Raw genomic sequence first — 11,251 nt, forward strand, 5'->3', positions numbered from 1 at the left:
ATTAGTTCTCATGTTTTGGATATGTGGCAACCAACTTCGGTCTCAAAACGTGCCATAGACCGAACCAAAACCGAACTTTCGCTTAAACTTAATATTTTACAAATAAAACCCCAATTTGAATTCAAGTTTAGTTTATTTTACTTTATTTAATATTTACTTTTGGACACATCCCCAATCCTAAACTCACTTTCTTCTCGGACTCACTTCTAAAAATTTGAACCTTATGGTTTGCCCTCTTAAGGACTGTCCCATCTATCTCATCACTTGCTTAATTTCCAAGTGAGAAATCACACTCCCCCTTTTACACTTTTATACTTTTCGGGGTGGCATGCGTACCATATTCAAACTTACATGTTTTAAGACCTTATTACTAAATTCACAATTCTACATTATGTGTTTATATAAATATTTGCTCGATCATTTGTTTATGCCTCAAATTGATTACGTGCACGAGTGTTTATTTTAATGTTGTTGTTGAGCCTCAATAAGTATGATCATACGCACCCCTAACTATTTTAGCCTTGTGCTAATAGAATAGGGCTTCATTATCCGAGTATTTTGGTTGTTACCAAATAGAAAGGATCATCGGTTATTTACTTTTCATTTATAATGGTTGTTACATTATTGTATATACACATATGAATTGTGATTTTGCCTCATTATATACATATAACAAAAACTAGTGTATTGCTCACCAACATTCATGTTGATCAAATCTATTTTTATGCATGCTACAGGTTTACTTTTAGGTTGTTTTTGAAGATTGAAGACTCATCACTTAGATTAATTATACCTTTAGGATATTTTAATGAATTAAGTATTGTTGTAATTGTTTGTATTTAATCTTTTAACAAGTTGTTCTTGAGTTATTGAATGAAATAAATGAGTCGAGTAAATATTATCACTTTAATAGTGTCATTGTGTTCTTGAGCAATCCGTCGTACCCCGGCATGTTTTGCCTCCTTTGGTCGGGGTGTGACACAAACAACCTTAGCGTTGTCAACATTTTATTTTCAAACTCAATCACAAACATGGCCTAACTTAAAGAATCGCTTGATAATTTTTAGGACCTATAGTTACGTCAAGGTTTAGGTTGAAAATATCAAGACTCGTCCTTTTCTTTTTCTAACTATGAACTTTGATAAACAAAGAACAAACACCCACGAGCTGCCTCCACAAGCCGAATCACAACACACAAAGCCAAATGAAAATAAAGAATTACATGAATCATATCCACACCAACTCAACTAATCTGATGACCTAAACTTGGACCTACTTTTGAACTAAAGAAAACTGAGAGATTTTATATCTTCTGTTATCTCTTCCAAGTTTACATCCTTTTCATCGAACACATTTTCATCACGCGCTTTCCAGATTCTCCAACATGGAGTTATGATTATCACATATAACTCCTCTTTCTTGGTCTCTCCAAGTTTGATGATCTTATGAAGCTCCAAAAAGTCTCTAACCGAAAAGGCCAAAAATAGAAGGTATCTTACACCATCGACTAATATGTTCCCCAACTATCGTTTGGACCAAACATCCCATGGTGATATGACCTACTAATTCCAACCCCAACTCTCATAAGACACAAGCTTTATCGAAAACCGTTAGATTCCTCCGCTCGAGCGCCTCCTGAGTAGGGATTCTATCTATTTGGACCATCCATACATGAATATTACACTTCATCGGCATCCATTTACTCCATTTCAAAACATAATTGTTCCCCACTATTTTAGTCTAGCACCCGCTAGTTAGCTATATCCCCATTTTATTTATTTTCAAATATTTTATAGTGATTATACCTTAATTTACAAATCTTAAATATATATAAACGAAAGTTTCTTAAATTTTCTCAAGCCACCAGATTGCTTTATTCTTAAATGAAGGCTTCTCATGCATTTGACCCGAATTTATGGGTATGGGTTTCACCAAACCCGCATAACCCTTAAACGGGTTATAACATCTCCTTATATTAAAAATTAATCTCATCAAATATTTGATAAGAAAACCTATAAAATAGGGATATATTAAAAATTAATATTAATTTTTTTAAAAAGATATTATTTATAATTAAGAAAAAATTATATAGTAAAAAAATAAGCGAGTCATGGGTCTCACTAAACCCAGATAGCTTTTAAACCGGGTATAACATCTCATTTGTTTATGAAACCATTATCAAATCTTAAGTATATTATTAACTTTCTTACAATAAATAAAATTAAAATCCACAAAAATATATAACTATTATAAACGAATAATGTAAAACAACATATGAGGATGTAAATAAATTACAATGCATGTTGCGCGCAAAAAAAAAGAAAAAGAAAGAAAAAAAGGAAAAGAAAAGAAAAATTATAGAACTAAGAATCTTAATCTTAAATATATATATATATATATAAACGAAACATTTAAAAGCACTATGGTTGCTTCTTACGTTATCTCAAGCCACCATATTGTTTTATTTGTGAATGAAGACTTACTATGCATTTGACCCGAATTCACGGGTATGAGTCTCACCAATTCAGATAACCTTAGACGGGTTATAACATCTTATTATATTAAAAATTAATCACCAAATATCTGATATAAAAATCCTATAAAATAAAGATATACTAAAAACTAATATCCACGTTTTTTTTAAAATATATATTATTTATATCAAGAAACAATTTTATAGTAAAAAAATATAAGTGGGTCGTGGGTCTCACCAAACTCATAGCTAATAACCCCGTTATACGGGGGTTAAAAACTAATATATATATATATATATATATATATATATATATATATATATATATATATATATATAAACGAAACATTTAAAAGCTATATGGTTGCTTCCTACATTATTTCAAGCCACTATATTACTTTATTTGTAAATGAAGGATTTTCATGCATTTGACCCGAATTCACAGATATGGGTCTAACCAAACTCAGATAGCCCTTAAACGGGTTATAACATCTCATTAATTAAAAAATTAATTTTACTGAATATTTGATATGAAAATCTTATAAAATAGGATATACTAAAAATTAATATTTAATTTAAAAAAAAGATATTATTTATAGTTAAGAAACAATTTTATAGTAAAAAAAATAAACGGGTTATATGTTTTATCAAATCCAGATAACTTTTAAATCGGGTTATAATATCTTATTATTTGTGAAACTCTTTAATCATCAAACCCTAAGTATATTATTAACATTCTTACAATAAATAAAATTAAAATCTAAAAAATATATAAATATTAGAAACGAATAAGTTAAACAACCACGTAAACTTAAACAACCACGTATCACGAGAATAAAAACAAGTAAATCTATAAAGTGTTATTTAATAAGTTAATTCTGAACAAAGAATATACGTACCAACGCTTTAGAATGTTTTAAAGCAACATAAAAAACGTGATCCACTCCTTTGGGTAAACCTAAACCAATAGGATTCAAACTTACGTAAGACAAGAGGTAACTAGTTTCTTGCATGAATACACTTTGCTTCCATTTGAGGGCTACTTTTGTAAATTTAGACCTAAAAATCTAACAAAAACATTCTCCTCGTCAACATGACCATGCATACAGAAAGATAACGTACATGACTAAATTCCCTTTAATACAAACCCACAACACAATCCTAGGTTTCCTGTTCCTTCTTACCTGGAAAACCCCCATTGTTTCAAACTATTGTTTAACTTTAACTACAAGTTAACCAACCATCCCTACATCTATTTCATGTGTTCATGTATATACACACACCATATATATGTATCCAACACATGCATGCACTTCATCTTTCAATATCAATCTCAATCAGAATTCATAAGTTCAATTTATTTAATTAACCATTAATCATACAAGTAGTGTCGAACGAGATTGTATTCTTTGATTTAGAAACAAGCGTTCCGAAAAATCCTGGGCAAAAGTTCTGGGTGCTCGAGTTTGGGGCGGTGGTGGTGTGTCCACGAAAGCTAGTTGAGCTCGAGAGCTATTGCACGTTGATCCGACCGGGTGACCTGTCGGTTGTTGGGGTGAATCCCGCAAGGTGTCATGGGATATCTCGAGGGACGGTTATAAATGCGCCGTCTTTTGAAGAAGTTGCTGATAAAGTATTTAGCATTTTGAATGGTAGGATATGGGCTGGGCATAATATTAGAAGGTTCGATTGTGTAAGGATTACAGAAGCGTTTAAGGAGATTGGTCGGGCTGCGCCCGAGCCTAAAGCGTTGATCGATTCTTTACCAGTTTTGTCAGATAAATTTGGAAGATGAGCTGGTGACATGAAGATGGCTTCATTGGCTAACTATTTTGGCCTTGGTGAACAAAAACACAGGTAGATAGCATATAATATTATATTATATGTATATTTTTGTATATGATACAAAAATAAGTGAAAGAATTAATCAGGATGAATGTTTTCTTGATATTCAGGAGTCTTGATGATGTTCGAATGAATCTTGAAGTTGTCAAGCATTGTGCGACCGTGTTGTTTCTGGTAACAAATCGAAACATGTACATTTAACTTATTTATGTATTTTAATGTTGGTTTTACATGTGTTTAATGTTTTTCCCATGAAATAATTCAAGGAATCCACGCTTCCTGGTGTTCTTGAGGATCAATGGCAGCATGATAGATCTCCGAGCATCGCAACCCGAAGCAGAAACAATGTTATGGTATGTTTCTTAGAACTCATTGTAGATTTGGTGGTTTAGGAAAATCACTTGCAATTTTAGATTGTTTTTCAAAAACAATCGTGCATCTAAGAAATTTGTGCCTTGTACAAGCAAATTAAAAAGATTTCAACAATTCACTGAGGTGCCAAACGAATTCATCAATTTCGTTTGCGCCAATTCAAAGAGAAAAAAATTGTTTAGGGATTCATCCGATTCGTTGGCGTCAATTCAAAAGAAGACAAACTTGTTACAGGAACCTGTCTTTAAAAATACTTGGTGTGGTGATCAATTCGCTTGCCACCCCCAGCGAATACTTGAAATCTTTGTAAGACATGGCTTAAATTCGTTTGTGTAACGAGCTAATGTGCAAGCGGTTTTTTAAACCACTGATCATACAAAAAATAATCATGTTTCTTCATTAAGTATATAACATTTTTGTGCCTTTTATTATGATGTTTATATGTATATGTTGTAATTTTAAGGAACCAAACATATCACGCACAATTAACAAAAGATGGCATCAAGTGCCAACGCCAACTATGACAACAAGAAGTAGGAGCAAACCGAAAGAGGAAGAAGCAAGTCGGAAATCTCCTACAATACTCAATCGTCGTCGAGTCGTCCCCTATCCCACCGGAAGTCTTGGACAGGTTCGGTAGTTATTACGAACCCCATTTATCTTTCCAGGGTCAAACCAATGAAATCCAGCACATAATTGAATTTCACCAAATTTGACCCTAGAAAGAACAAGATTCAATTATATATAATCTCTACTCACTTTTCATTGCTCTTCGCTCAAAACAGATGACATAAAAGGTGAAAAACATGTTGCGAGATGCACATAAAACACCACTGAATACTCTTCTCAAGCATTCTCAGACGCTGCTCAGATAAAACAAATTCAAGACCACTTTAGTTCAAACTTTAAATTGGATTTTGTTTGAACTCCAACAATAGAATTGAAGCTTGCAATAAGTTGTAGCTCATGGCATCAGCAAACCTAGCTTGTTTCTTTGATTCATTAATTCTTTGACTATTTATTCTACATTTAAGTTAACTATTTCATCTTTGTAACACCTTAAACCAAAGTTTAAGATTCTTTAGTTGCTTAATCCTCTTGAAAAAATATTGCAAACGTTTCAATTGATGTGTACTAATAAACACGTTTTGAATATTAAATGTAAAATGCGTTGTGATTTAACAAAGATAACAATGAAAACTAAAATACAGTTAAATTAAAATACCGATTTTATATCTAAATTAAGTTAATGCTCAAAACACCTATAAGGCTATAATACAAGCTCACTAATGGGGAAGCTTGGACGAAAACGCAGGACTCAAAAATTTTGGATGAAGTAGGTAAAATTACATTATGAATAAAAAACTTCAGACGAAAACGGATAAATTTACATAGCTGAGCTAAAAAAAACGCGTTGGGGCGGGGCGTGACTCCCCATGCCTCTATTAAGCTTCGCTAGTGAAGACTGATGAGTGTCATCGTTAAAAAAAACACAAATCCATCTATAGTGGCCATTTGCTCGCATTTTTCACCATGAAAGTCTTTTTTTTTTAATTTAAAGAAAACGCCTAATTTTGCGACCGAATTTGTTACTGGCACTAACCAGACATTATTGGATTTGGGTCTGCTGGGTTTTTTAACCGCTAAGCTTTGCGACTGAAAATGTTTGTCAGATTTTAATTTGTACATGAAAAATGCTTAGATTTTTATATTATAATTGTTGTTGAATGGGCAACATCGGAGAAAATTCAAAATCCGACACAACAAGATTGAAAACATTCAACAAATATCATAACCATAAACATTCAACAAAACATTCAACAAAACACCTCAAATAAGATAGGGTTTGAACAACGATTTTTTTTTTGTTTTGTATTTTTTTTATTTGGGGGGGAGATGGATTACGATTTTCACATAAGAATTATAGTAAAAAAATAAGTTAAGGTGGGTGGCCTCCCCCTTCTCTAACAAGGTAAACTAGGTTCGAATGGAAAATGATATCAGGCAAAATAACAAGGTAAACCAGATCTTGTTAGGGCCACTAGCATCATCCTTAATCGACCCACGTCATCAAATCTAAAGGGAATAAATACGTCACTTCAACGTATGGCCAAATGATAATTTCTTCCTAGGAATGTCAACTGTCTATAGAGGTAGGGTACCAAAAAGACCCAAATACCTTTAAAGAATACCCGCGGATCAATCAGAAGTCCCTCATAAGGCACCCACGGGACATATAAACCATCCGCATAACCATTTGAGGAAGAAACACCCTCATAGCACATGCGGGAGCATCACAGCACCCTCAAAAGTCATCCGCAAGAAGGAATATCCTTCCGCGTAAATAACTACGAGGTAATGCTCGGGGACAGCTGTCAATAACCAATTACCTTCTAGAAGATTTCCAAGATGCTTTCTTGGTCAATACGTGATCTCTCAGCCAATCAGCCAACAACACCTGGCAAGGTTGTTATAACCGTGCACATGGCCAATATTGCTCCGTTAACCAATGATAGAGAGACACGTGCCTAGGTTGTTATACATGCACATGCAACGTATAGCCTAAACCTATCATATGAGGACACATGTCCAGACGGTTACGAGAGCATCTTCTAAAAGGATAGTTGGCCCAATCACTTCCCTACACTCTTCGGCTATAAATACCCTCTCAATCATCATGAGGTATTAATTCACTCTCAAGGTACTCTCTCAATTTACTTAAGTACTTTACTCTCGTCTGAACTGTACTTATTCTCACGCCGGAGGGTGGTTACGAGAAGACCCCCCCCCCCTCTTGTCCTTCCCGTAACGAGCTCACGGTGTCTGTTTTGCAGGTTCACGTCACTAGACTTTGGGCAATTGAGTTCATATCGTATCAGCAGTTAACCGTATCCTACCTTGTGGACTCATTGGATCTAGGACCCATTAGTGGGGAGTAGATCCGTGTTTCTTCATTGGCGCCATCCGTGTTTTTTAGAACAGCTAAAATTTTTTCCATCCTCTTTACGATATGAATCAGTTACCTAAAAGGCCGACGGAGAACCAAGTGCAATCTTCACGTGATCCCAACCTAGAAACACGTGAAGGAGCAACGTCTGTCTTTGCTCGAATCACGACTCCTGTTGTAAGAACCGAGACCGTCAACCCAGGGAATTTTTCCCTGGGAGGTTCGACGGCTCGGGGATTGTTTGCTTAACAAGAAGGTGTTACTCCAATTGACACCGGAAATGTTGTCACGCCAACTACTGACTTGGGGTACGTTACAGCCCCAGGAAGTTCTAATTTGAGGAATCTAGAACGAATTACAAGAGAAGTCCACCGAACTCAATCAGAGTTAGGGTGGGAGGAAGATTCTGGTAACTCTGATTCAAGAAGAGTTCGCCGTCATAGCTCTAGAACAGAAAGACTTTTGTCTCCAGATGAGTGGTTTCGTATTCAACAAAACAGCTTGAAAGTAGAGTATGAACGTCGAGTCCAAAATGAGTGCGTTCATGGCCGCATCTTGACGTACGATGAGCCTCCCAGGAGATCTATATCTCCTCCCATAAGGGGAAGCCACATCCAATACAGTCAACCCCGGAACAGATTGAGGTATGGAGGTTACGTCCTCGTCCTCGCATAGATATGCGAGTACCATCTTATGAGGATGAGCTGGACGAATACAATTCAACTTATCATCCAAATGGAAGTTATTACAGTGGGGATAGTCGCCTACCGTCTTATGGGGGGGCTAGCCATCCGCCAGGCGGAGTATCACAACAATGCTGAACATGATTTTTCCAAACCATACCGCCTGGAATCTTTAGCAGAAAAATCAAAATTTATCCCAAGTATCGCGACAGCTCCATTCCCGATTAACGCAAAGATTCCAACATCCGTCGGAACATATAATGGAATGACTGACCCTAGCGATCATTTGTTAAAATTTGAAGCAGTTGGAGGAGTCAGTGGTTGGACTCTTCCATATTGGTTCCATATGTTTGCACTAACATTCACTGGCGCGGCACGAGAATGGTTTGAGAAGTTACCATATGGAAAGATTAAAAGTTGGAAAGATTTTGTAGCAAAGTTCTCTCAGCATTTCAACCAACAAAGAAAACATACACGTGATCTTTCAGAAATTCTGAACGTTGAAAGGCGGAATAATGAATCCATCAAGGACTTCATTACTCATTTTAATAACAAGAGCCTTAACATTGGAGGAGTTAGTGAGGATATGCTGAGAGGAGCATTCTGTAAAAACGTCCATAGCAATACCCTGATCCGCACTCTAACTGGAAAAGATGGAATGCCCGAGTCTTGGGACGAAATTATAACGGCAGCTAAGTTGTTTGCAAGAACCAAAAGAACATTGGGCTCCGATAGCCAGAAGCAATTACCAAGGGTTGAGTTTCAAACTCCGAGACCAAACAGACAAGCTAAGGGACCAATATGGTCAAGACTTCAGCCAAGTGCAGAAACGTCTAAACCATTCGATGCAAGATCTTTGATTGGCAACAAAAACAAGCGTAATTTCCCAGCACGGTCTTCCAACAGCAGTTGGACCCAATTGTCAAAAACTCCTTCAGAAATCCTCACAACTGAGAATCTGACCTTTCGCAAACCTCAACCGATGCCAAGGAAGTCGTTCCTCGATAGTAAAAAACACTGCACGTATCACAATGATATAGGACACAACACAAACGAGTGTGTGGCCCTAAGAAACGAAATAGAAGCAGCAGTAAAGAATGGGAAGTTAGATCATTTGGTCAAAAGCATACGACCAAGGGCTGGTAAAGCTCCCACAAAGGATAACCAGGGTTCGGCAAAAAGGCAAATTAAAGATCTGAATGTCCACATGAATCAGGGGGGCCAAAAACCAGTGGTAAAAAAAATGAGTTTGCGGATGAGGAATGGAAAGACGAACCAATCATTTTTCCACATGTCAAAGGAGGACCTTGCAATAAGAATCCCTTAATAATTACCACTTTGTTCGGACACTATCGATCACAATATGTGTTTTTTGATACTGGTAGTACATCGGACATCATGTACGAACAGTGTTTCGAACAACTTGAGGAAGATGATAAGGAAGATTACGACCAATTCATGCACCCGTCTCTGGGTTTGGCAGAGAGATAATGCACCCGCGCGGTGTTATTACTTTTCCGGTCACACTGAGTGACGGAGTGCATTCAAGAACAGAGGAAGTTGAGTTTTTAGTTTTACCAGCAACTTCCAAACATGATATTATTCTTGGACTAGAAGCAATTGGTGACTTTAATGCCCATCCATCCACAGCTCATGGTGCCGTGGGAGTTCCAACTCCTACCGGCGTAGCAATAATCCATGTCAACCGGCATTGCTTTACAACCGAGAGCTCGAAGCCAAGTAAAATCCCAAAGAAAACTCACAGGACCGAGCCAGAGAAATGGATCCTCAACAAGAAATTTCCGGATCAAACTGTAATAATTGGTCGGGCTATCTCCGAAATCGTCCGAACCTTTTTGAAGCAATTATTGTCAAAAAAACATGGACATTTTTGCTTGGCAGCCCGCGGACATGACCGGTGTTCCGCGGAGCATTTCGGAACACAAATTGAAAGTGAATCCGTTAATCACACCAGTTGTGCAAAAGAAACGAAAGATGGGTCCGGAACAAACAAAGGCTATGAATGAGCAAGTGCAGGATCTTCTTCACGCTGGGATCATACGAGAAATCAAGTATCAAACGTGGGTGGCCAACCCAGTGATTGTCCCAAAAAGCAACGGAACGTGGAGGATGTGTATAGATTACAAATATTTGAACATGGCATGTCCGAAAGATTGTTACCCACTTCCGGAGATTGACTTAAAGGTAGATGTTGTAGCCCCCATTCAAATTCAAGTGCTTCCTCGATGCCTACAAGGGGTACCACCAGATTCATATGGCAGCTGGTGACTAGGATAAGACAGCGTTCCGCACTGACTAAGGAACATTCTGCTACAGAATGATGCCTTTCGGACTAAAGAACGCGGGGGCCACATATCAACGACTGATGGATCAGGCCTTCAAAGGCCAAATAAGTCGAAATCTCGAAGTCTATATGGACGATTTGGTAATCAAAAGCACAGAAGAAGATCAAATGTTGAGGGATATTGAGGAAACTTTTGAAACCTTAAGAAGTATCAATATGAAGTTGAATCCGGCAAAGTGTTCCTTCGGGATGGAGGAAGGAAAATTCCTCAGGGTAATCGTTACAGGCACGGGCTTCAAGGCTAACCCAGACAAGGTTCAAGCAATAGCCCGTATGCCGTCTCCCGCATCCCTCAAACAAGTCCAAACACTTAACGGAAGGTTGGTAGCATTAAACAGGTTTATGGCAAACCACGTTGCTAAATCTTACCCGTTCATTTCAACATTGAGGAATTGCCTTAAAAAAGAACAATTCAGATGGACCCCGGAAGCCGAACAAGCATTTCAGGAAGTCAAGAAGTGTTTAATGGAATTACCTACTTAAATTGCCCCTCACGCAGGTGAACCATTAACACTATATTTTTCGGCATCCGACATTGCTGTGGGAGCTGTTCTGTTGACAGATAG

The 11,251-nt window shown here is 37.0% G+C and overlaps 3 protein-coding genes across 3 annotated transcripts; all 3 read left to right on the forward strand.

The window, feature by feature from the left end:
- The first annotated feature begins 3,800 nt into the window (after nucleotides 1-3,800).
- LOC143621332 (protein NEN4-like) lies at nucleotides 3,801-5,713 on the forward strand. Its single transcript, XM_077092786.1, has 5 exons — nucleotides 3,801-4,330; nucleotides 4,429-4,492; nucleotides 4,585-4,671; nucleotides 5,154-5,321; nucleotides 5,476-5,713. Exons 1-5 carry the CDS (start codon nucleotides 4,278-4,280, stop codon nucleotides 5,482-5,484), a joined length of 381 nt encoding a protein of 126 aa, XP_076948901.1. The 5' UTR covers nucleotides 3,801-4,277; the 3' UTR covers nucleotides 5,485-5,713.
- A 2,659-nt stretch (nucleotides 5,714-8,372) lies between these two features.
- On the forward strand, nucleotides 8,373-9,647 carry LOC143621306 (uncharacterized). The gene has a single exon (XM_077092769.1). The coding sequence runs from the start codon at nucleotides 8,373-8,375 to the stop codon at nucleotides 9,645-9,647; it is 1,275 nt and encodes a 424-aa protein (XP_076948884.1).
- A 163-nt stretch (nucleotides 9,648-9,810) lies between these two features.
- On the forward strand, nucleotides 9,811-10,609 carry LOC143621307 (uncharacterized). The gene is made up of 2 exons (XM_077092770.1): nucleotides 9,811-10,134; nucleotides 10,223-10,609. Exons 1-2 carry the CDS (start codon nucleotides 9,811-9,813, stop codon nucleotides 10,607-10,609), a joined length of 711 nt encoding a protein of 236 aa, XP_076948885.1.
- Nucleotides 10,610-11,251: the final 642 nt, after the last annotated feature.

The sequence above is a fragment of the Bidens hawaiensis genome, unplaced genomic scaffold, assembly GCF_021521415.1.
Source record: "Bidens hawaiensis isolate Kalapana, Puna unplaced genomic scaffold, B.hawaiensis_p1.1 tig00002839_1, whole genome shotgun sequence".
NCBI lineage: Eukaryota > Viridiplantae > Streptophyta > Magnoliopsida > Asterales > Asteraceae > Bidens > Bidens hawaiensis.